Raw genomic sequence first — 21,217 nt, forward strand, 5'->3', positions numbered from 1 at the left:
CCTGGGGTTCTACTCTCAACAGAAATGTCAGGTGCCAGTGAAGGCAGCTGGGGAGTGGCCAGAGGGCCTCGCCCCGAGGCACCTGCTGCCTGGCTCCGGTGCCCTGGTGCTCACCAGCCTCTCAGGCCTTCTCTGCACCCACCACATGGACGATGGCACGCTGTATGGGCAAATGAGGATACACACGTTTTATCCTTATTTCTTTCAACTGAGCGTCAACATCTTTGCTGTCTAGACGGGCTTTTATGCTTTTGCATCACAAGAGCCTTTTGCATTTTTTGCTTAGGACTTTATTTTTACAACCAAGACATTTTTATAAAAAGAAGGGAAAGTGAGAGAAGAAATATACAAGCCATGAGACGGCAGAATTGAAAGGCAAGGAAGTTCCTAATGGGAGGTGACATGACCTCCTGCACTCCCAACCACCAGTTCCCAGCCCCAGAGGAGGTCCGCAGACACGTGTATGCTGAGAGCCGGGCCAGCCCTCCCGCTGGGTCTGGTCCCCGGGCTCCCTGTGAGGACGGTCAGCCCCAGCCTTGGAAGGACAAGGGGAGCCATGCCAGCGCTGCCCCAAGTCTCAGGAGTCCAGGTCATGGCCAACAGGGCAAAGCTACTTGCAGATGGTGGCTAGACGGCCAACACCACAGGCCCTGGGCTGGGCCAGGATGGGCAGGGAGCGGAAGTGGTGTGGGTGGCTTTTCTGATTCAGTCCTCCCATGTGCCCGGAGTTGCAGGAAGTGCTCCGGGGCCAGATGACCAGCACGCACGAGGCCCACAGGAAGAACTTGCAGTGGTGAAAGCAGGCAGCTCCAGCAGCTCAGTGAAATTCCCAGGCAGCGTGTCCCTCTCCCTCCTCTCTCCACATCTCGCTCTTCCCCGACCAGGTATCTCTGTCGCCGGACACCAGCAGCATAGTCTCTGCTCATTTATGAAGCCTAGAAACAACAGCAAGTTGTGAAACCACTTATTTTCAGGCAAAAGCCATTGAATTTCCTGTAACAGAGACAAATGGCGAATGAGGATACAGGGTTCCCCTCCAAGTTAGTAGCCTGGAGCCAGGAGTTTTGGGTTACTATGCTTTTAGGGCCCATCTCAGTCATTAAAAAAAATTTTAAGCTAAAAAAAAAAAAAAAAAAAAAGCACCCCGAAGGACGCTGGCTCTGAATGGTGTGACTTCCTGCAGTGCCTTCTAAGACGGGCTCTTTGCAGATGCACACCGGGGCCAGGAGGCGGCCATGATAGGACGGTTTTCTAAGGCCAGTGAGAGGCCGGGAATGCAACTTGAGTTTGGAGCAGCTTGTCTGTGAGGCCCACGGGCTGTTTTGTCCACACCTGGATTGTGATAGCAAAACCAGAGGTGGTTTTCAAACTATTGTAGCCACAGATCCTTGTGTTCAGATGATTTCTCTCAGAGAAGTGTAACCATAGGCAACGGATGGGAGCACAGCTGTGAGCCGAGGCTGAGGGCGCACACAGGGCCACACACAAGACCGCCCTCAGCTCCGCCTCTGTCTTAGTTGATCCACAGACCCCTTGGGTTTGCCAAGACACGAGGTCCACAAACTGGGGTCAAATCACTGGGGAACGAGTTGAAATGAAGAGGGGGCCAGAACCACAGGCGGTTCTTCGAGGGAGACTGGTTCTCTACAAAAGAACCTTCTGGAGGCCTCGGTTTAGACAAATACACTCGGGGTTACTGTCTTGTAGGTAGGGGGCGGATTCTAAATTCAGCACGTAGGTTGAAGATTGTACCCAATCAACACTATCATTGAAAACTGCCCATAAAATACAGCAGGCATGTTTAAGCATCTATACATACAAAGAGGGTATATGTAATAACGTGGAGCACATCTTGTGGAAAACTTATAATTTTAGAATATTTTAAAATTTTTGTTTCTTGGTTGTTGGGCTTGTAGAGTTGACTTTCCTCAGTGACATGAGTCTGTGCCTCGCTCCCTGGGACCCGGGGCTGAGCACGGGGTAGTTGCTTACCCCAGTAAGTCCTCACAGTGGCCACGGGGTTGGTACTGCTGCCCCATTTTGCAGATGAGGAATCAGAGGCTGAGAGGGGGGAAGCCATGCGCCTACCATCACATGGTGGATGCGTGGCCGGCAGGATTCAAACCCAGACCTGCCTCTGCATGAGAGCCAGAGCTCCCGGGCACGAGGCCCTGCTGCCCTCTGCCGTCTGGAGGTCCGGAATTTCTCTTTTCCCCCCCGACAACCCTACATGGACAGGGTTGCAAATAATGAGATGGTAGATGTGAAACACTCTCTCTTTTGAGGAAGAAAAACCATCCAATCCAAGAACAGTGCCCATAGCCCCACTGGGGTCCGGAAGTCCTTGAGGCTGGAGCCACCGAAAGCCTCCAGCCTCTCAGTCTGCTGGCTTCTGCCTGTGCTTCTACAGCTCAGTGTGCCCAACGGACCAGGTCTTGTTAGCCACGTCTGTGGGAGTCAGATGGTGGGTTTGCCAACTCCCGGGAGCCCAATGGGCTCCAGGGTGGAAGACGGATCCAAGGAAGGCAGCCCAGCACCCAGCCCAGCAGCGAGAACACTGCCCTAGAGTAAGGGGACCAGACATCCCGCTTTTGGCGAATCTTTAAAAAAAATTGGGACTTTTCTAAAACGTCGCGGGACACGGGACAAATTGTTAGAAATCGGGACTGTTCCTCCAAAAGCGGGATATCTGGTCAGAGGAACCCACTTGCTGTTGCTTTCAGCTCAATTCTGCTCTTTCCAGTCCCAAATGCTTAGAGCAAGTCTTTCAAATGGTAAAAATAAGCCTCCTGTGTCCTGCAGGGCCAGGCTGGACACGACGATGGGTGGGATGGAGTTTGGGTTAGTCTTCCCTGTTCCTTTCGTGCAAGAGCTGCTTGTTACCGTCAGGAGGCCTGAGCGCTGCATCTTACCGAACTTGAATACACTTAGCTACTCATCAGCACGCTTGTTTGCTGTTGGCTTACGTTTCCGGAGCTCTGTCACCCCTGGGCTTATACACCCTGTGATTTTGCGAAGGTGGCGCCTGGCTTTGGCCCGGTGCACGGGAGGGAGAGGCTGTGAGCCGCAGCCAGGGCCGAGGAGCCAGGACCACCCCCAGGGCCCGCCCTGGGCCCTTTCCCAAGCCCCACACTTACTGCTTCATGAAGCGGATCCGGGCTCTCCTCCGCTGGCCTGCGGGAAGAAACCATCAAATCCGTCAGCAGGGACCGTGGGCCGCTGGCCCCCAGCCCCTGAGAGCGAGAGGGGTGAGGAGGGCAGCTCACCCCTCAGACACTGCCCTGGGGCCTGGCTCTGCTTCCGCTGCCTGTGTTTTAGCCCCTTCGTGCTCACAGTACACCTGGGAGTCAGGGAGTACTCTTATCCTCTCCATTTGCCTACGAGGAAACTGAGGCACGGAGCAGTATGTTACGGAGTCACTTGCCCAAAGTCACGCAGCTAGTAAGTGGCAAACCAGAACTCAAACTCAGCTCCTCTGTGCATCCTTAACCATGCCGCTTCGCCCTTCACAGCAGGTCGGAGTGAGGGGCTGGGCAGACAGGTGGCCTTGAGCTGGAGCATGTGTATTTGGGAGACACGCAAGGTTTCCCGTTGGGATGAAGGACGGAAACATGAACAAGACTATTTACAAGTTTACCTCATCCTGCATTACTTTAGAACCACATTTAATGACACACATAATGTGTTAAACAAATAACTACAGTTAACTGAAGTTAGTGTTTATTATTTAAATTTTTTTTTTTTTTTTTTTTTTTTTTTTTTTTTACCAGTGAGGTCCTTGATCATTGCTTGGCAATGGGGAAAAAAATAAAAATAAAAATAAAATAAAGATAGGAAACAAGTTTGCAACCACTGAACTCCAATGGAGTTCTTAGAGCTGGGTAAATGGATCCCTTTGTGGGTGCCCAGGACACATTGCTCCAGGGAAACTGTCATCACATGCTCAGAGGAGTCTGTGACCTACAAAAGAGCCACCACTCTCGCCCGTTCGCCTGCAGGCCACCCTCCCATGTTCTGGAACCCGGAGAGGGTGCGTGCGGCTCCAGGTGGCACCGGGGGGCGGGGCTCTGGGCCCATGGCAGCTGTGCGGCCTCCCCTGCAGTGGAGGGGGCGGGGAGGGGCATAGGGGATGATTCTCTCTGGGGAATGGCCCAGAGCAGCAGCCACCTCCGAGCGCCCCTTCAGCCTCACAGACGGGCGGGATTTCTAGCTGCTGGAACATAACCCAAACCCCACGTCCGTGCGCGTCCTTCCCGACTGCCCACAGGCACTTCCGCTCACTGAGCACGTACCCTGCTGGGCATGTGGGCAGCACTTCACCACCAGCAGCCCTGGCAGGGAGGGAGCATGCCCCTGCGTGCCCCTGGGAGGCTCCGAGAGGCCAGGCCACGCACCCAAGGCCACTAAGTCAGGGAGTGGCCGGGTTGGATCCAAACCCAGGGAGTTCTGACTCCAGGGACAGGTGGTCTCTGAGCCCTCCGCTTGGTCAGGCCCAGAATCACCCGAGGAGCTGCCCCGGGCTCACATCTAACTTGCTCCCCTGGAGAAGGAAGGCCCCTCGGGCACACCCAAGGCACACAGGGCTGGCCATGACGGCCCGAGAGGGGACAACTTACAGTACAGGTGACTGGCCACACCCAGGGCCACCAGCAGGATCACGGCGCCCGTCACCAGCAGGCCGAGGGTCAGGGGGCCACACGGCGGGCCTGGGGGACACACACACGGAGCATTTGAGACACGCAGATAAACACAAAGAGGGGGAGATTAGCTAAAAGCCCTCCCGCCAGGGAATACCACTGTCTGTATGTTTTCTTCTAGACTTTTTTTCCCCTAGGCACTTCAACCACATGGAGATGATTTTATATGTAATTATATTTTAATTTGCCTTCCTGAAGGGTCGTCACAACCGAATGGGCCACAGCCACCTCCCCAAACGTGACTCGAGGGAAAGCCGATGCTCCCCCTGCAGGGAACCAGCAGCCAGAGCCGCCTCGGCGACAGGACAGGCAGCCCGGCTTCCTCCCTCCCTGGGCTCTCCTGAGGCCTGATCTCCCCACGCTTCTCCTGAGGCAGCAGCTTAGAAACGGACCCCAGGCCCTCCCAGTGTCGTCTCTCAGAGGTCAGCCCTAGGCCTCAGGAAGCCGGTCCCTCCACGGGGGCCACCAAGCTTTTATTCATGATATCAGCCCTGAGGTCTGACTGGGTGCCCTGCCGAGCGAAATGCCTGTGCATAGCATCTCATTGCCTCCTCCTTCCGGTTGGCCAGTGACATCCCCATCTCACAGGTGAGGAAATGGGGGTTCGGAGATATCACCCAGTGCAGGCAGTGGTGCACAGGGATTCCAACCGAGGCCTGGCTGGCTTACCGCTAGGTACACTGCTCTGAGCATTCTCTTCCCCACTCCCCCCCAATGCAACCACCACCTACCACCCACACCCTCCACTCCACGTGGCCACCTGTTTGTTCTAAAGAACCTGCTGAGGTTGGATTTGCACTTGGCCCAGGATTTACGGAGGATTGATATTAGAACTGAGGCAAGTCACTGGGAGCCCTTTCGTCCGCCTTTTATAAAAGTCTCACTGAATTCGCGATCATCCGGCAGTCCTGGCAGGAGGATGAACAAAGCACGTTTCCTCTAGAGTAGGGGTGTCGAACTCAATCAGAGAAGGGGCCAAAATCTAAAATCCAGCCTAAATCGCGGGCCGAATGGTTTACTGAACAGTCATAATCTGACAATATCATAAACTGACAGCGGAGTGCAGTGATGACAGCGCAGTGCGGGCCACATTGCAAGGCCTGGCGGGCTGGATTTGGCCCGCGGGCCTTGTGTTTGACACATGTGCTCTAGAGGGTAAGCCCATCCGAAGGCTCTGGTGCCTGGGCCTGTGTCTTTCTGTCACCGTGGTGTGGCGTGTGTGTGTGTGTGTGTGGGGGGTACTGGTGGTGCCATGTTGCTTGGGGTTTTCTGATGCTCTTCTTACTGTGACCTGACAGCACAGCTCCTCCTCCCATCCCCTAAATCCCGTGAGGGGCCTCTCCCAGGCTCCTGGGGCTTCACATGTATTTAAGGCAGAGCACCCCCAGCAGCACGAGGCCACTGGGGCGGCTGCTGCGGTTTGCTCTCTGGGTTGGAGCTGATGGCATTTTCCATTTGTCACCATTAACTTCTGGGGAACAGAGGTCAGTGTTTTTCCAGAAACACATTTGGCTTTTGAGTTCAAGAAAAGTGTGTGTGTGTGTGTGTGTGTGTGTGTGCTCCAGTTTCAGTGTCTGGTGCTTACAGGGTAGAGCAGCGAGCTTGTACGCTCATGAACAAACATATCAAGCACATACGGTGTGGTAGGTCCAAAGCTAGGCATCAAAAGTGGGGAAGTTTAACGTACTGTTCCTTCGGGTGGGGTTTTTATTTGTTAGCTAACACTTTTATTGAGATATAATTCACATATTATAATATGTTTCATGTGTATAATTTTGTTTTTTTTGTTAAATTCACAGAAATGTGCAACCATCCCTACAATCTAATTTTAGGACATTTTTATCCCCCCCCGCAAAGGAAATCCTGTACCTATTGGCAGTCCCTTCGGCACCCACTAGTCTACTTTCTGTCTCCTTGGAATGTCACATTCTGGACTTTTCATATTGATGAGAGCATATAATGTATGCTCTTTTGTAACCAGCTAGTTCCACTGCATAACCCTTTTAAGATTCATCCGTGTTGTAGCGTGTGCCAGTACTTCATTCTTGATTATGACCAAATGCTATCCCATTGTATGTCTCGTCCACATTGCGTACATCCACATCATGGTGGGCATTTGAGCTGTTTACCCTCTGGGCTGGTATGAGCACTGCTGCTGGGAAAATGTATGTGTAAGCTTTGAGTGGACATGTCTTTCATTAAGTTTCGTCCTGTGACGACTGGTGGGTGTGTCCCCCACTGGACTGTGAGCTCCTGGAGGACGCAGCTTCCCTACTGACCCCAGCTCAGGGCCAGAGAGACAGGCTCAAGACTGTGGACCTGGGAAAGGCTTGTGGAAGGACAAAGAGAAGAAAGGGAGGAAGGGAGGGAGAGAAGGAGGGAGAGAGGGAGAGAAGGAGGGAGGAAGAAAGGAAGGAAGGAAGGGAAGGAAGAAAGGGAGGGAGGAAGGAAGGAAGGAAGGCGGTGAGTGACAATGCTGGGCTCCTGAGAGCCCAGGGGGAAGGAAACTCACCCTTCCGAGGCACCGGGCTTGGGGGCCGGCACCTGATCTTCTTAGGGGTGGACTTGGTGGTGGGCTTGGCAGTGGTGGGAAGGACATCAACTACAGAAAACAAGCGAGACACAGACTTAGCCAGGCGAGCAGCAGGTGGACTGAGAGACAAGACCTAACACTGCGCCTCTCGCCTCCGGTACTGAAGTCCTTGTGACCATCCCCTGGGCTGCTATAGAGCGTGAGGGTCACAGGAGAACAAAGCATCTGAGTGCTTTCCCAGCTCTCAGGCCTATCTGTGGGCCTAGGTCATGGGTCAGCTGGGTGTCCTGGAGAAAGAGGGGGTTCTGGAGCTACACAGACCCAAACAGAACCAGCATCCCTGACCAACCTGTGTAACCCGGGGCAAGTCAATGGCTCTTCTGTGCCTCAGTGTCCCATCTGCTGAAATAAAGGTGGTCTCCACCTCCTGCTTGGGGTTGTTGTGAGAATTAAAGGGGCCGTGTGTCCAGCTGAGTGTGCACTAGACGTGGCTCTGCCCGGCTGGAGCCCTGGCTCCACTTGAGCCAAAGCCGGAGTCCCCGGGCCCTGCCGGTCCTTAAGCGAGTGGGGGACTTGCGTGCAGGTGGAATTTGTTGGGGGTTCCTTTCCTTTTCATGTGTCTTTAAAATCATATTCTCTCAGAGCCAGAGGGATCTTTCTTTTTAAAAAATATTTTTTTATTGATTTCAGAGAGGAAGGGAGAGATAGAAACATCACTGATGAGAGAGACTCATTGACGCTGCCTCCTATATACCCCATAATGGGGATCTAGCCCACAACCAGGCATGTGCCCTGCTCGGGAACTGAACCGTGACCTCCTGGCTCATAGGCGGACACAGCCACTGAGCCAGGCCGACTGGGCCAGGGGGAGCTTTAGTCTCAACCTTTCGTTTCGAAGGTAGCCCCGACTAAATTAAGGGGAGGCCTGGCCTCCGGGGCCCTCCGTGGAAAGTGCTGGGCTGGACCCCAAACCTCTCTCCTGTCTCCCGGGTGGGTCACTCCTCTGTTTTTGTTCTATTTCAGTGTCACACGCTCAAGGGTGGGGATAAAATAGGACAAGTACAGGAGCAGAGGGGGCCGCCAAGGCCTGAGGCGCAGAGGAATGGTGTAAGCACATCCAGCCTTCGCCTTCACCTCTGTGGGATGAGGAAAGACTTTCTCGGAAACGTTTTCTATAAAACGAGAGGAGAGGGAAGGGGGCAGCCCAGGAACTTAAACTCTGGTCAAGGGGACGGGTGGCAGTCAACAAATCGGTCACTTTGGGGCTGGCTTCTTGCATATAAAAGTGGGCCCTTCGGACCCTCCTGACCCTGTGCCTCCCCAGGGACCCTGTGCCTCCTCGGGGAGAGGGAGAGGACGTGCCCTGCCTGCTCCAGGAACTTTCTAGAAAAGCCAGTTAAATAGAACGAACAGCCAAAACCAGTTTGGCTCTCTGGATAGAGCATTGGCCTGCAGATTGAGGGGTCCTGGGTTCGATCCCGGTCAAGGGCATGTACCTTGGTTGTGGGCACATCCCCAATGAGGGGTGTGCAAGAGGCAGCTGATTGATGATTCTCTCTCATCGATGTTTCTAACTATCTATCCCTCTCTCTTCCTCTCTGTAAAAAAATCCATAAAATATATAATAAATAAATAAATAAACAAACAAACAAATAAATAGAATGAACACTTGCCAAGCTCTCCCGAGAGCGAGTGGCAGTGCCCAGCACTGAACCCCACAGCTTTGGGGATGGGCATACGGAAGCCCAGGCACAGAGAGCTGAAGCCACTCGCCCCACGTCTGAGACAGTGCACAGCGGAGCCGGGAGCTGAGTCCAAAGGCCCCTTTCTAGGCTCTCACTGCCCACCCCGTGCGCCTGTCTGTGCACGAAGAAGTCAAGCTCACAGGTTGACCCGAGGCCCTGGTCACCGGCCTGCGGGGACGCGAGTGTGGCAGGAACAACCCCATTGGCTCCAGTGCCCCCGGAGCGAGCGAGGGGCTGGCCCCTGCGAGGGGTCAGCACGCTCCGCCATGCCTCATCCTCACGGCCCTGGCGAGCCCGTTCCCCTTACTTCACGCCCAGGAGGCGGCCCTGCAGGACTCGGCGCCTTGGCCGGCCCGGCCGGGGCCCTGGTCTGCGGGGGTGTGGACAAGCTTGTCCACTTTAATTTCTTGTCCAGAACACGTGCCCTTCACTCCTCCTGACCCCCCGCCCCTGCCCAGTTCAATCCCCCCCTTCCCTCCTCTTTGAAAGGGACAGGCCTTTGGACCACATGGTGCGTGTAAGGGGCCTGAATCCTTTTTCTATGCCCGCCCCCCTTCCTCCTTCAAAGCGCCCTGACTTTCTGGCGGGAGGGTGGGCTCGGCTCTGGCCCCCCGGCCCCGGGAGATGCTGTGGTACCTGCTCTGGGGAGGCCCTGCCATCCTGGGAGCGGGGTGTCGGGGGACGGGGGGGGGGGGGGATTGGAAATGTCGAAAACAAGAGTGCGTGGGTGGCTGTGGGAGCTTCTGAAAGCCACTTGTGCTGTTTCCCCATCCACCTCTCTCAGCCCCTCACGTCGCACGAATGGAAAGATGTGCCTTACAGGGCAACAACAATAAAGCAAACCGAAACCCCCAGCCCCCCACCAAGCCGGCTTTCAATACAGGAATCAGCGGCCCCAAGGCCTGCTCAGCGGCTGCCCAGAGACCGCGCCGCCTCCGTCCTCCCGGTCCGGGGCCCGCGGGCATCGCTGTTTGCTGCCTTCCTCACTGGGCTGCCGTCCCCCGTCCCTGCCCCCGGTCCCTGCTCAGCCCGGCTGAGAGGTCAATCCCTGGGGGCCCCTGTTCCTCTCAGTGCCCCCCTGTGGAAGGACAGCGGGAGCCTTTCAGGGGTTGGCCCTGGCACGGGCTGGCCTGAGGAGGGGCTTCAGTCGGGCCCGGCCCGGGAGAAGTTCTGCCCTGACACCTGGGCACCGCTGGTGGCTTTTAATCGCCACTGCAATACGGCAGCCGCCTGCACATGCACACAGCCAGGCTGACCCGAGATGCGCTCTGCATGTAAAACACACGTTGGGTGGTCAGCAGGGAAGGGGAAGATAAAATATTTCAGTCACGCCCTAGCTGGTTCGGCTCCATGGATAGAGCGTCAGCCTGAGGACTGAAGGGTCCTGGGTTCGATTCCGGTCAAGGGCACATGCCCAGGTGTTGGTGATCATGCAGGAGGCAGCCGATCAGTGATTCTCTCTCATCAGTGATGCTCCTATCTTTCTCTCTCTGAAATCAATAAAAATATATTTTAAAAATAAAACATTTAAGTCAATTTTATATGGATTACATGTTGAAATGACATTGTTCATAAATCGGGTTAAATAAAATATATCATTCAAATTAACTTCATGTGTTTCTTTTTACTTTTTTTTTTTTTTTTTTTTTTTTTAAACGTGGCTATCATGCCGAAACCGGTTTGGCTCAGTGGTAGAGCGTCGGCCTGTGGACTGAAAGGCCCCAGGTTCGATTCCGATCAGGGGCATGTATGTTGGTTGTGGGCACATTCCCAGTAGGGGGTGTACAAGAGGCAGCTGTTCGATGTTTCTCTCTCATCGACGTTTCTAGCTCTCTATCCCTCTCCCTTCCTCTCTGTAAAAAATTAATGAAATATATTTTAAAAAAATAAATAAGCGTGGCTATCAGAAATTTAAAAATTATATCTGTGGCCAAGACCGGTTTGGCTCAATGGATAGAGCGTCGGCTTGGGGACTGAAGGGTCCCGGGTTCGATTCCGGTCAAGGGCATGTACCTTGGTTGCGGGCACATCCCCAGTAGGGGGTGTGCAAGAGGCAGCTGATCGATGATTCTCTCTCATCGATGTTTCTAACTCTCTATCTCTCTCCCTTCCTCTCTGTACAAAATCAATAAAAATATATTTTAAAAAAAAATTATATCTGTGGTTCACGGTATATTTCTATGGGAGGTGCTGACTTAACTCCTGAGGACTGCAGCGCCTGAGGACTGGAATCTGGAGGGGGTCGTTCCTGGAGGCCATAGCAACCCATGACACAGATGAGAAAACTGAGGCCCAGGGAGGGAAGGGGAGCGACCCGCCCGAAGGCACACAGTGGATTTGCAGCAGAATTTGCTGCTGAGCTTGGGGTCCAGTTTCCTCCTTCCCTGCCTCTCTGGGTGTGGGTTTGAGCCACAGGCCCACCTGCCCCTCCACTGCCTGTGTGCACACTGGGAGGGAGGTTTGAGGCCATGGTTAGGCCTGGGACCCAGCCCAGTGCAGCCCCAGCCGCAGAGGGCCCGGTGTGGCTGAAGGACAGCGTCGTTCTGTCCCCATAGGAAGCAGCGATGCTTCTGAGCATCCCATTTTCCATGGGAATCGTCACAGTGCCCCCTTCCCAGGATGCCTGGCAGCATTAAGCGAGTCAACGACATAAACATTCGCATGTGCTTGACCCTGGGTCAGTCTCAGAGTATGTTTTCTGTTACTATTCGCCGCAGTGCGATTGCTCAGAGCCATCATCCCTCACGTGGGGTTGGACTGGCTGAGTGGGGCGGCCCCCATGCCTGGCACACAGTAGGCACTCAACGCTGTTGACAGCACTGAGCCAGGGGCTTACCCACGGTCAGCCGAGTTCCCTTGCCGAAGGTCAGCGTGGGGGACCCGATGGTCATGCAGAAGTAGACTCCGCTGTCTGCGGGCTGCGCGCTCCCGAGGGTGAGCACGGACTTGGATGTCACCTGGCTCACACTGAGCCTCTCCTCCTTCACGTCCTTGCCGTACACAGGCGTCTTCTTAGAATCCACGGAGGCCAGGAACTCATGGTGACTGTCTGCGCTGGGGGCCTGGCGCTGTCTCAGCCAGTAGATAGGCCTGTTTTCGGAGGTTTTGTCTTCACAGGTTAGGCTCACCGCGGTGTCGGTCTGGACCACCTGCTCCCCAGGGGTCTGCTGGAGCAAAGAGCTGCCGCGGAGAGCTGTAAGAAGCAGAGACCATCAGCCCATCTGGCCTCAGAGTCCCCCTGAGCCGAGTATCTAAGGAAGAGCCGTGGAAGCACCCGCCCAGTTGCAGAGTCTGGAGGCGGTTTGTACATTAACCGGCGGTTCCTGGACTCGGGAGCTCGAACACCCCACCCGCTAGGAGACCATCTGCAAGGTGGTGTTCACTCTGTCCAGCTTTACCAAGGGGGCAGGGGGGAGCTGCCATTTGCGGACTGCGAGCTGATAAACCTGGCTCTTTGCGTAATTATCTCAACAGAGCCTCAAACTTACTTCGGGATTTTTATCTCCTTTACACAGACGAGGAAACCGTGGCACAAAGTTACTTGTTCAAAACCCCTCTGACAGCTGGTAAGTAACCTGGGATTCAAACTCAAAGATTTGCCCTGGCCAGGTGGCCCATTTGGTTGGAGTGTCGTCCCGTGCTACAATAGGTTGCCAGTTCAATTCCCAGTCAAACCTAGGTTGCAGGTTTGATCCCCAGTCCGGGTACATACAGGAGGCAACTGGTCAATGGATGTTTCTCTCTCATACTGATGTTCTCTCTCTCTCTCTCTCTCTCTCTCTCTCTCTCTCTCTCTCTCTCTCTCTCTCTCTTTCTCTCTCTCTCTCTCTTCCTTCTTTCCTCCCCCCTCAATATATCCTCTAGTGAGAATTCAAAAAAACAACAAAAAACTCCAAGATTCAACGTCACACGTGTGGTCTCTTTCACCTTGCCCTGCTGCAGCTCACTGTGCAGACCTTCAGCAGGCTCCAAGGAGCGGGAGGAGGCCCAGGCAGGCTGGGAGAGGCGCTCAGAATCACAGGCGGAGCGCAGGGCGGGACTGGCCAGCCGGAGAGGGCCAGCCACCGCGTCTGGACATGGAAGCAGCCAGCAGCGGCACTCACTCCTCCGTGGTGGGCTAATGACCATCACGCCCAAGCCCAGCCATCGAGAGCTCCCTGGATCCGCCTCCTGAGTGGAAGGACAGAGCCCAGAAGCAGGGCTGGGAGCTCACTTCAATCGCAGAGGGGAAGCCCTGTGAGCGGGGGATCCTTCACGGAGCAGAACTCACAGCCCTGACCCTCCCGCACCTGTGGTGGGACCACAGGAAAACACGGAGCCTGTCTCTTCTCCTTAAAAAGAGGGTAGCTTGGCCCACCTGTGTGGCTCGGTGGTTGAGCACTGACCCAGGAACCAAGAGGTCGTGGTTCGATTCCTGGTCAGGGCACCTGCCCGGCTGCTGGCTCAATCCCCAGCGGGGGACATGCAGGAGGCAGCCAATGGATATCTCTCTCTCATCAATGTTTCTGTCTCTCTCTCTCTAAAAATCAGTAAAAACATATTAAAATAAATAAATAAGTAAATATAAATAAATAGAGCGCAGCGTAAGGCCATTGAATTGACTGCCTCTGAGAGTTCAAGTGTCCCAGAAAGCAAACTGCCAAGTACTGTCCATGGTAAATCATATCCACGTGTCCAGGGGCTGTCACTGGCAGCGAGGGACACGTCAGCGAGGAGGGCTAGAGTGGGTCTTTGCAGTGAGGCCCAGCCAACCGGACCTGACTCAGTGATCCTTCCATCTCAGCTGTCGGGTGGAGGGAGGGAGGGTGGGCAGCGTCCCAGAAGCATCGAGGCACAGGCCTGGGTGAGCAGACGAGGCCAGAGAACGGGGTGTGTGTGTGTGTGTGTGTGTGTGTGTGGACATGAATGACAACCAGCACACGTCCAAGAGGAGGTGGAGGCCCGTATTCACAATCCTACCTATGCTTGTTCTCGGGCTCCGTGGCCCCATCGCCTTTCCTAATGCTGTCGAAATGCACGTAAACTCTTTGACTCCACTCACAGGCCGCTCTGAGCTTCCACTTGCATCAAGAACGACAAGATGGCACCTGGGCCTTTGCTTTTCTCCCCAAAAACCCTCCTGCCTTGTCAGCAGAGTAGAGGATCTAGCCCGTTCTGGGATGCTGACTTTTTGGGGGAGATAAGAAGAATCAAAAATGCCAACATTTACTGAACTGTGCCAAGCACAGTGCAGGAACGATCTCATTTAATCCTCGCTAAATCCTGCTTCCCACCCATTTGATACACGAGGAAACGGAGCCTTGGGAAGCGTAAAGACATGTTCAAGGTCACACAGCCTGTAGGTGGGGGGTTCAGATTCAAACCCTGGTCTGCAACTCCAGAACCTGAGTTTTTTGACACTTGCTGAACCGAGGAAACCTGTGGTTCCGGGATCGAGGTCATGTGCTCGTGTGCACATAGTGGGGCCACAACTAGACAGACTCAAAGACCATCCAAAAAAGACCATAAGTGACTCCTCAGGGGCACAGAGGTCAGAAGGGGTGCCAGGCTGCTCCTGTCCCTTCCGCCTCCTGTGCCCAGACACGCAGACTTCCTGGTTGAGACACACCCTGGTCTCTCGCTGGTGACCACTGGCTTTTCAGTGCCTGGGGCTGCACACCCCGCCGTGGCCGAACCCTAACCTATGTGCCGGACACCTAGCCAGGCCTTGCCACACGTGTGGTCTCATGGGTTCTTTTCCTCCTCTCAGGAACCCATTCTCAGAGGAGCCTGCTGCTTCTGAAACGATGGGCCATACGCAGGAGCTCTGAATGGCCTGGGCTGGCTTCTGCTTCGGACGCTATTGAGCTCCCTGGGCCAGAGCCGGATGGGCGGGCTTTGTCACCCCTAAAGGGTGTCAGGCTTTGGGCTTTTGGGCAAGGCAGCAGATCGCCCACAGGCTAGTGGGCACTTTGGGGGGGGGACGGAGGGGCTTTTTCTAAAAGACAGTGTGACTGGGCTGAGCCAAAGGGACAGTGGAGACTCCCCGCTCCATCCACGACCCACGACCGGCTTCCAACCCTCATACCAGGGGAGCCGTCACACCGCACACCAGCCCAGGGGCCGCAGGGAACAGGGGCCCCGGGGGGACCGGCCACACCTGCCGGAGAAGGGCCACCGCCTGCCCTTTGGCAGGGTGTACGGCATCAACTTGCCCGGAAGTAATGAAGATGTGTCTGCAGAGCCTGGGCCAAGAGTGGGACACCCACACCAGGCCTGGGCCTCCGGCACCTCCCGGGGTCACATCACCACCTTGTCCCTGAACAGGGCCTTCCCCTTCCTCTCTGGACACCTTCCTCTTTCCCTCTTCTTCCTTCCTGTCTCCGTCCTTCCTTCCCCCTTCTCCTCCCTACCTCCTTCCCTTTCCTCTCCCCGTCTCCCCTTCTCCTGGCTCCAGGCTTTTGGGCAGAGGTGGCTCAGCCCTGGGCTCCCCAGGTCCCTTTCCTTTCCACCCTCAGGGATGGTGCCTGCCGCTCTGCCCCTGGGTGTCCCACAGCCAGGCTCGGGACTCACACCTACCAGGACAGCCTTCCTCAGCTCCCTGGCTCAGGCTCTGCGGGGACCCGTGCAGACACCCCTCCCCCGCTCCCAGGCCCTGTGGTCCCCAGTCTCCCCACCTTACCTGCCAGCTGTGCTGCGAGGAGGAGCAGCCAGAGCCAAAGCCACATCTTGGCGCCGAGACACCTGGTCCCCGAGGGGCCCTGCGGAGACTGTCCTGGGGTGGGTGCAGGCAGCGGCGGGCGGGGCAGGGAAGAGGGGGGCGGCTACCGGGAGGAGGCGGGACCTGGTGAGTCTGGTGTGAGGGCGGCAAGGTCTCCACCCTCATCCTCTCCGCATTTCAAAGGTCTTTGCTCCCTTTCCCAAAAGCACACTAGGACCCCCTGCTCCCAGGGAAGGGGGTGACCCCACTGTGTGGTCGCCTCCATGGCTCCATGTGACAGTTAAGGCAGCTGAGGCTCGGAGAGGTCAGGCTGTTCATGGTCCCCAGGAGTGAGCCATGGAGCGGAACCCTAACTCGGTCCCTTCTTTTCCTTTTGAGTCACTATTGTGAGCCTCCTGGGTGCCCTCTGCTCAGCGGGACTGGAGTGACCAAGAGCCAGGCCCCGCCCTCAAGGGCGCACACTTGTGGGGGACAAAGGGAAGTTCACTAGCTGAGCCACACAGTGTGATGCTTGAGGAAGGTAAGCTGGGGTTCCAGAGAGGGACCCCTACCCTGCCCTTCAGAGCCATGATGAGCTGAGAGTCTGGGGCTCCCCTGTGGCCCCCACAGGTGCAATGACTGTTAAAAATAGCACTGAAGTGGGAAGTTAGCAGCTGGACAAAGATGCTGGCATTGTAGCTGAGTGTGTGTGTGTGTGTGTGTGTGTGTGTTTCCGGCAGCTGTCTGCCAGTGTGTCATCAGCCCATCAGGGACATTTGTCAGGGAGTCTTCCTGTTCCAATGGTGGTTACACAGAAGAAGGGGGTGGGGGGTGGGGGGGAGGGAGGTGTTCCAGGAGGATTGCTGGGTGTGTGAGGGCCTGGTTAAATTTATTCTTTGGCACTTTGTTATTTTTGATGCTGTTGTAAGTGGGATTGCTTTCTCAATTTCCTTGTTAGTGTGTTCCGTGGCTAGTGTATGGAAACAAAACTGATCTTCTGTGTTGATCTTGTACGAAGGTGGTTGGGAAGAGCAGTGGGCCAGGTCTCCGTGGATCTTAGCTGGATCAGTACCTTACCTGGATCTTTCAGTACCGGGGTTGTGATGTTCTCATTTGATAAATGGAGATACGATGCCAGCCTCGCTCATCTCAGTGGACTTTCTACAGGGACAAAGGGAAGCAGGACTTAATTAAAAAATATCTTTATTGATTTCAGACAGGAGAGGAGAGGGTTAGAGAAATAGAAACATCAACGATGAGAAAATCATTGGCCTCCTACTGGGAATCAAGCCTGCAACCCAGGCATGTGCCCTTAGCTGGAATTGAACCTGGGACCCTTCAGTCTGCAGGCCGAGGCTCTATCCACTGAGCCAAACTGGTGAGGGCAGGGCTTATTTTTCAAATGTTTGTTTACTTGAACTCTGAGATGAAGCCAGGCATTCTCAGGGGGAAAAGGAAACAGGGGGGGAGGGGGGGCACGTTTTGTAGATTTATGGGGCCTATGTTGACTGTCTCCATGTTTGGGTAGTGAGGGGGAGCTATTGGCATTTAGTAGACGAGAACTAAGGATGCCAGATGTTCTACAACTGTGGGGTGGCACCAAACAACAGGCAACGAACTCCCACAGCCTGCAGGGCTCAGAGTCCTTCCAGCCCGTGTTCAGGTGTGGCACCGCACTCCACATGACCCAGGTCCATTTTATACATCACAAAGCCTCACTACATCTTTCTTTCCTTCTTTGTATCGCATTCATGATTTTAACTTAGGGCCTAGAACAATGACTGGAATTCAATGTGTTACCTAAGCACATAGGTAAATGCCTATTTTCCTCTTGCGATGTTTATTTATTTATTGTTTATTCATTGGCAGAAATTTTGTCTATTAGAGCTATATCAGTCAGGGCCAAATCAGCAGACAAGCCATACTAGTAACTTAAACAGAGAAAAGAAAAGATAGAGAATGTGTAACTAATAAAAGATGGTTAACTGCCAAAAGGAGGTACAAGAAGACTAAGGCAGGAATCAGCAAGCTTTTTCTGTAAAGGACCAGAAACATTTTAGACTTTGTGTAGTACCAGGCACAACCAAATATATTACTTAAGTAATTATGTAACAACACAGAAAACAAATGTTCACTTTTGTATTGATAAAATTAAAAATAGAATAATTGAGTATAATCTTCGGAATAGGGTCCTTTATTAAGCAGAATGGGTCCCATTTTGTTGGGATAACATTTTGCTCAGTTGGAATTCAAATGTGTTAACCATTCTTAGATGAAGGGCAGAGATATTTGCCCTGCAGGCTGCTTTTTTTTTGTTTTTGTACTTGGACATTTTATTGTATTTTATTTATTTTTAAAATATATTTTATTGATTTTTTTTTTTTTTTTTTTTTTTTTTTTTTATAGAGAGGAAGGGAGAGAGAAGATAGAGAGTCAGAAACATAGATGAGAGAGAAACATTGATCAGCCGCCTCCTGCACACTCCCCACTGGGTTTGTGCCCACAACCAAGGTACATGCCCTTGACCGGAATTGAACCCTGGACTTTTCAGTCTGCAGGCTGATGCTCTACCCACTGAGCCAAACCGGTTTTGGCTGTACTTGGACATTTTAATGAACTACCCTCCATGTAGATTCAAGCTACCAGGACACAGGCCCCGCCAACACCCTTCATCTTCTCCTCGGCTCCTCTGCTGAAGGACATGGCCTTCAAATGCCAGGCTGCTTTGGGAGCTTTCTCTTCCCTAGAACTCTGTAGTAGCTGATCGCACCACATCAGTGATAGAAACAACTCCAGTCTTGCTTTTGGCAGCATTTACCCGCGTCTGCTCACTGTCCAGGATCCACGGTTTATCAAGGTTGACAGCTGGGCTGAAGCTCTGGTTCCTCTTTAAGTGGTAATGCCTCGTACCAACTTTCCCAAAGTAACCTGGGTGATATTTGTCAAAGTTGGTCCTGTGATGATGCAAGCCACCAGCATTACCGCGGCCCCCAGGGTGCTTCCTGCGCTTGCCCGATGTGGCCGTGGCCTTGGCTCACGTGGCCCCGAAGTTTTCGGGTCTTCCTGAGCCTGGATGGCATGTCTGTGGCCCAGCTGCAAGAGCTGTAGGCTGCTTTTTGCGCACCCGTGACCTCTGATAGAGGGTGAACATGAAAGGGACAGAAAGTTGGAAGGGGTCCTCCCCACATGGCGGATTCAGACGGCTGCAGAGAACGTGGAGGCCACAGGTGACACAGCCCACTACTGACAAACTTGTGAAAGGCCATGGGAGACAGCTAGATCTCACACACACAGAGGCACAGGTTTGCGGCCCCAGAAAACTGGCAACTGTGGAAAAAGCAGTCCCAGCCTCCTGCTCCCAGTGTAAAATGTCCCTCTGGCGCCCTCTACTGGCAGACCAACATCAAGCCAACTGGCAAAGGAGATAAGCCCAGGTTCAATGTCACAAAACTGGGCAAGAAGTGGTTTTTAGTCGTAAGCCCGTTTGGCTTAGTGGATAGGACATTGGCCTGCGGACTGAAGGGTCCCAGATTTGATTCCGGTCCAGGGCATGTTTATAATCACTGTGCAGGAGGCGGTTGATCGATGTTTCTCTCTCATTGATGTTTCTAACTCTCTATCCCTCTCCCTTCCTCTCTGTAAAAAAAATCAATAAAATATATTTAAAAAAAAAAAAGAAGTAGTTTGCTGGTAAGAGACAATAATTTGATAACTGGCACAAGAGATTCTAATATAGAGAGTTGCAAATATTTCCTCAATACATAGCTTGCCTTTAAAAACATTTCCTATTGGAAAGGTAATAACTAGTCTCACGTAGTAGAAGATTTAAAATAAACAAATGTACACTGCCCAGCTGTTGAATGTCAACCCAGGAACCCAGAGGTCGTGGTTGGATTCCAGGTCGGGGCACATGCTCAGGTTTCAGCTTAGATCCCTAGTAGGGGGTGTGCAGGAGGCAGTGATATTTCTCTCTACCCTTTTCCCTTTGTCCCCGCCCCCCCCCCCCAAAAAAAAAATCATATAAAAAATGAAATAAATGTACAAATTTCTTGTTGTTGTTACTCCTCACCCGGGTAAATTTTTCCATTGATTTTTTTAGGGAGAGTGGAAGAGAGAGGGAAAGACACAGAGAAAAACATCCATGTAAGAGGAACATATCCACTGGTTGCCTCCTGCACGAGCCCTGACCAGGGCCCAGCCAGGGAGGAGCCTGCAACCAATGTAAGTGCTCTTGACTGGAATCGAACCTGGGACTCTTTGGTCTGCAGGCCCACACACTATCCATTAAGCCAAATGGTATGGGGCTAAATGTACACTTTGAAAAGTCTAATCCTGGCCAGGAGGTGACTCAGTGGTTAGAACATAGGCCTGTGCACCCCCAAGGGTCTTGGGTTCCATTCCCAGTCAAGGGTAAGCATCTCGGTTTCAGGTTCCATACCTGGCCCAGTAGGGGTGTGTGCTGGAGGCAACCAATTGATGTGTTTACATGGGTGTTTCTCTCTCTGTCTCTCCCCCTGCCTTCCACTCTTTTTAAAAATCAATGGGACTGGAGAAACCAAGATGGCGGCATAGGTAAATGCCTAATTGCAGCCTGGCACAACAATTTCAAAAAAATACAACTAAAATACAAAATGGACATTATCCAGAACTACAGGAAAGTTGACTGACTGGAAATTCTACAATGGGAAGGAAAGAGAAAACCAGAAGGAAAATCAGAGGAGCTGTAAAAGCCTAAGGTACAGAGACACGCTGAGAGGATGGAGCCAGAGAGGAGGGGGTGGCTGAGTGCCTAGCAGGAAGGAGATAAAAGCTCTGGACTGTGCTGAGCCCCAGTTCCGACTGCACTGAACCCCAGTTCTGGGCGAAACCCTGGGGACCCAGGCTCATACAGAGGGAATCTGGGCTGTAAGGCGGAAACTCAGGAGAGTGGAGAAAGGCAGAGTCCCAGAGGAGCTCACCTTGTACGCAGAGGACGGACTGTTGACTGTGCCACTGGATTGCCCTAGTGGAAAGGAGACAAAAGCTCCAGACTGTGTTGAACCCCACTTCCAACTGCACTGAACCCCAGTTCTGGGCTCATTGGGGGAGAGACTAGACTGTCTGGTAGCGAGCGAAACTCAAGGGCACCTTTCTCTCAGAGGTGCTTGCAGCGAGTACCAAAGCAGCCAGTACCAAAGGACACTGAGGAACACTGAGACTCAGGAACCTCATAGGGCGGGGCTGATGGGAAGCCAAGGCTGTAGGCTCCACCCTGAAACTTCGCGCCATCCAAGCTGAGCACAGAGGCTTTTGCAATTTTCCAAGTCTTTTCGAATAAGGCTGTCTCCCAGCATAGACACAGCCGATCCTCACAGCCAATTGGCCTGGTGGTCAGTTCCTCCCAGTGATACCAGCAACAATCAAGACTTAACTACAAGAAGGCTGTACACACAGTCCACAAAAGGGTGCACCAAGAGTGTCCACCTCAGATAACTGGGAGGAACTGAAACATATAAGACACCTTAGCACACAAAGCCACCCTACCAATCCAGGGAAGCTGTGAAAATGCCGAGACAAGGAAACA

General features: G+C 53.4%; 1 protein-coding gene and 1 pseudogene across 3 annotated transcripts; both read right to left on the reverse strand.

The window, feature by feature from the left end:
- Positions 1-279: 279 nt before the first annotated feature.
- CD8B (CD8 subunit beta) lies at positions 280-16,101 on the reverse strand (the record flags this gene model as incomplete). Of its 2 annotated transcripts, XM_084901573.1 has the most annotated exons (6): positions 15,637-16,101; positions 11,812-12,168; positions 7,210-7,299; positions 4,617-4,706; positions 3,138-3,174; positions 280-935 (listed from the first exon to the last, which is right to left on the reverse strand). In XM_084901573.1, the coding sequence occupies exons 1-6, from the start codon at positions 15,680-15,682 to the stop codon at positions 923-925; spliced, it is 633 nt and encodes a 210-aa protein (XP_084757699.1). In that variant the 5' UTR covers positions 15,683-16,101. The 2 variants fall into 2 exon arrangements, with proteins under 2 accessions (XP_084757699.1, XP_084757700.1); XM_084901574.1 differs by lacking the exon at positions 280-935 and having other exon boundaries at positions 3,134-3,174; positions 15,637-15,819.
- A 2,187-nt stretch (positions 16,102-18,288) lies between these two features.
- On the reverse strand, positions 18,289-18,734 carry LOC311630692 (large ribosomal subunit protein uL15-like; annotated as a pseudogene). Its single transcript has one exon. The product of its transcript is annotated as a large ribosomal subunit protein uL15-like (transcript).
- Between the last annotated feature and the right edge of the window lie 2,483 nt (positions 18,735-21,217).

Source organism: Pipistrellus hanaki (genome assembly GCF_964339955.1).
Source record: "Pipistrellus hanaki genome assembly, chromosome: 12".
Lineage (NCBI taxonomy): Eukaryota > Metazoa > Chordata > Mammalia > Chiroptera > Vespertilionidae > Pipistrellus > Pipistrellus hanaki.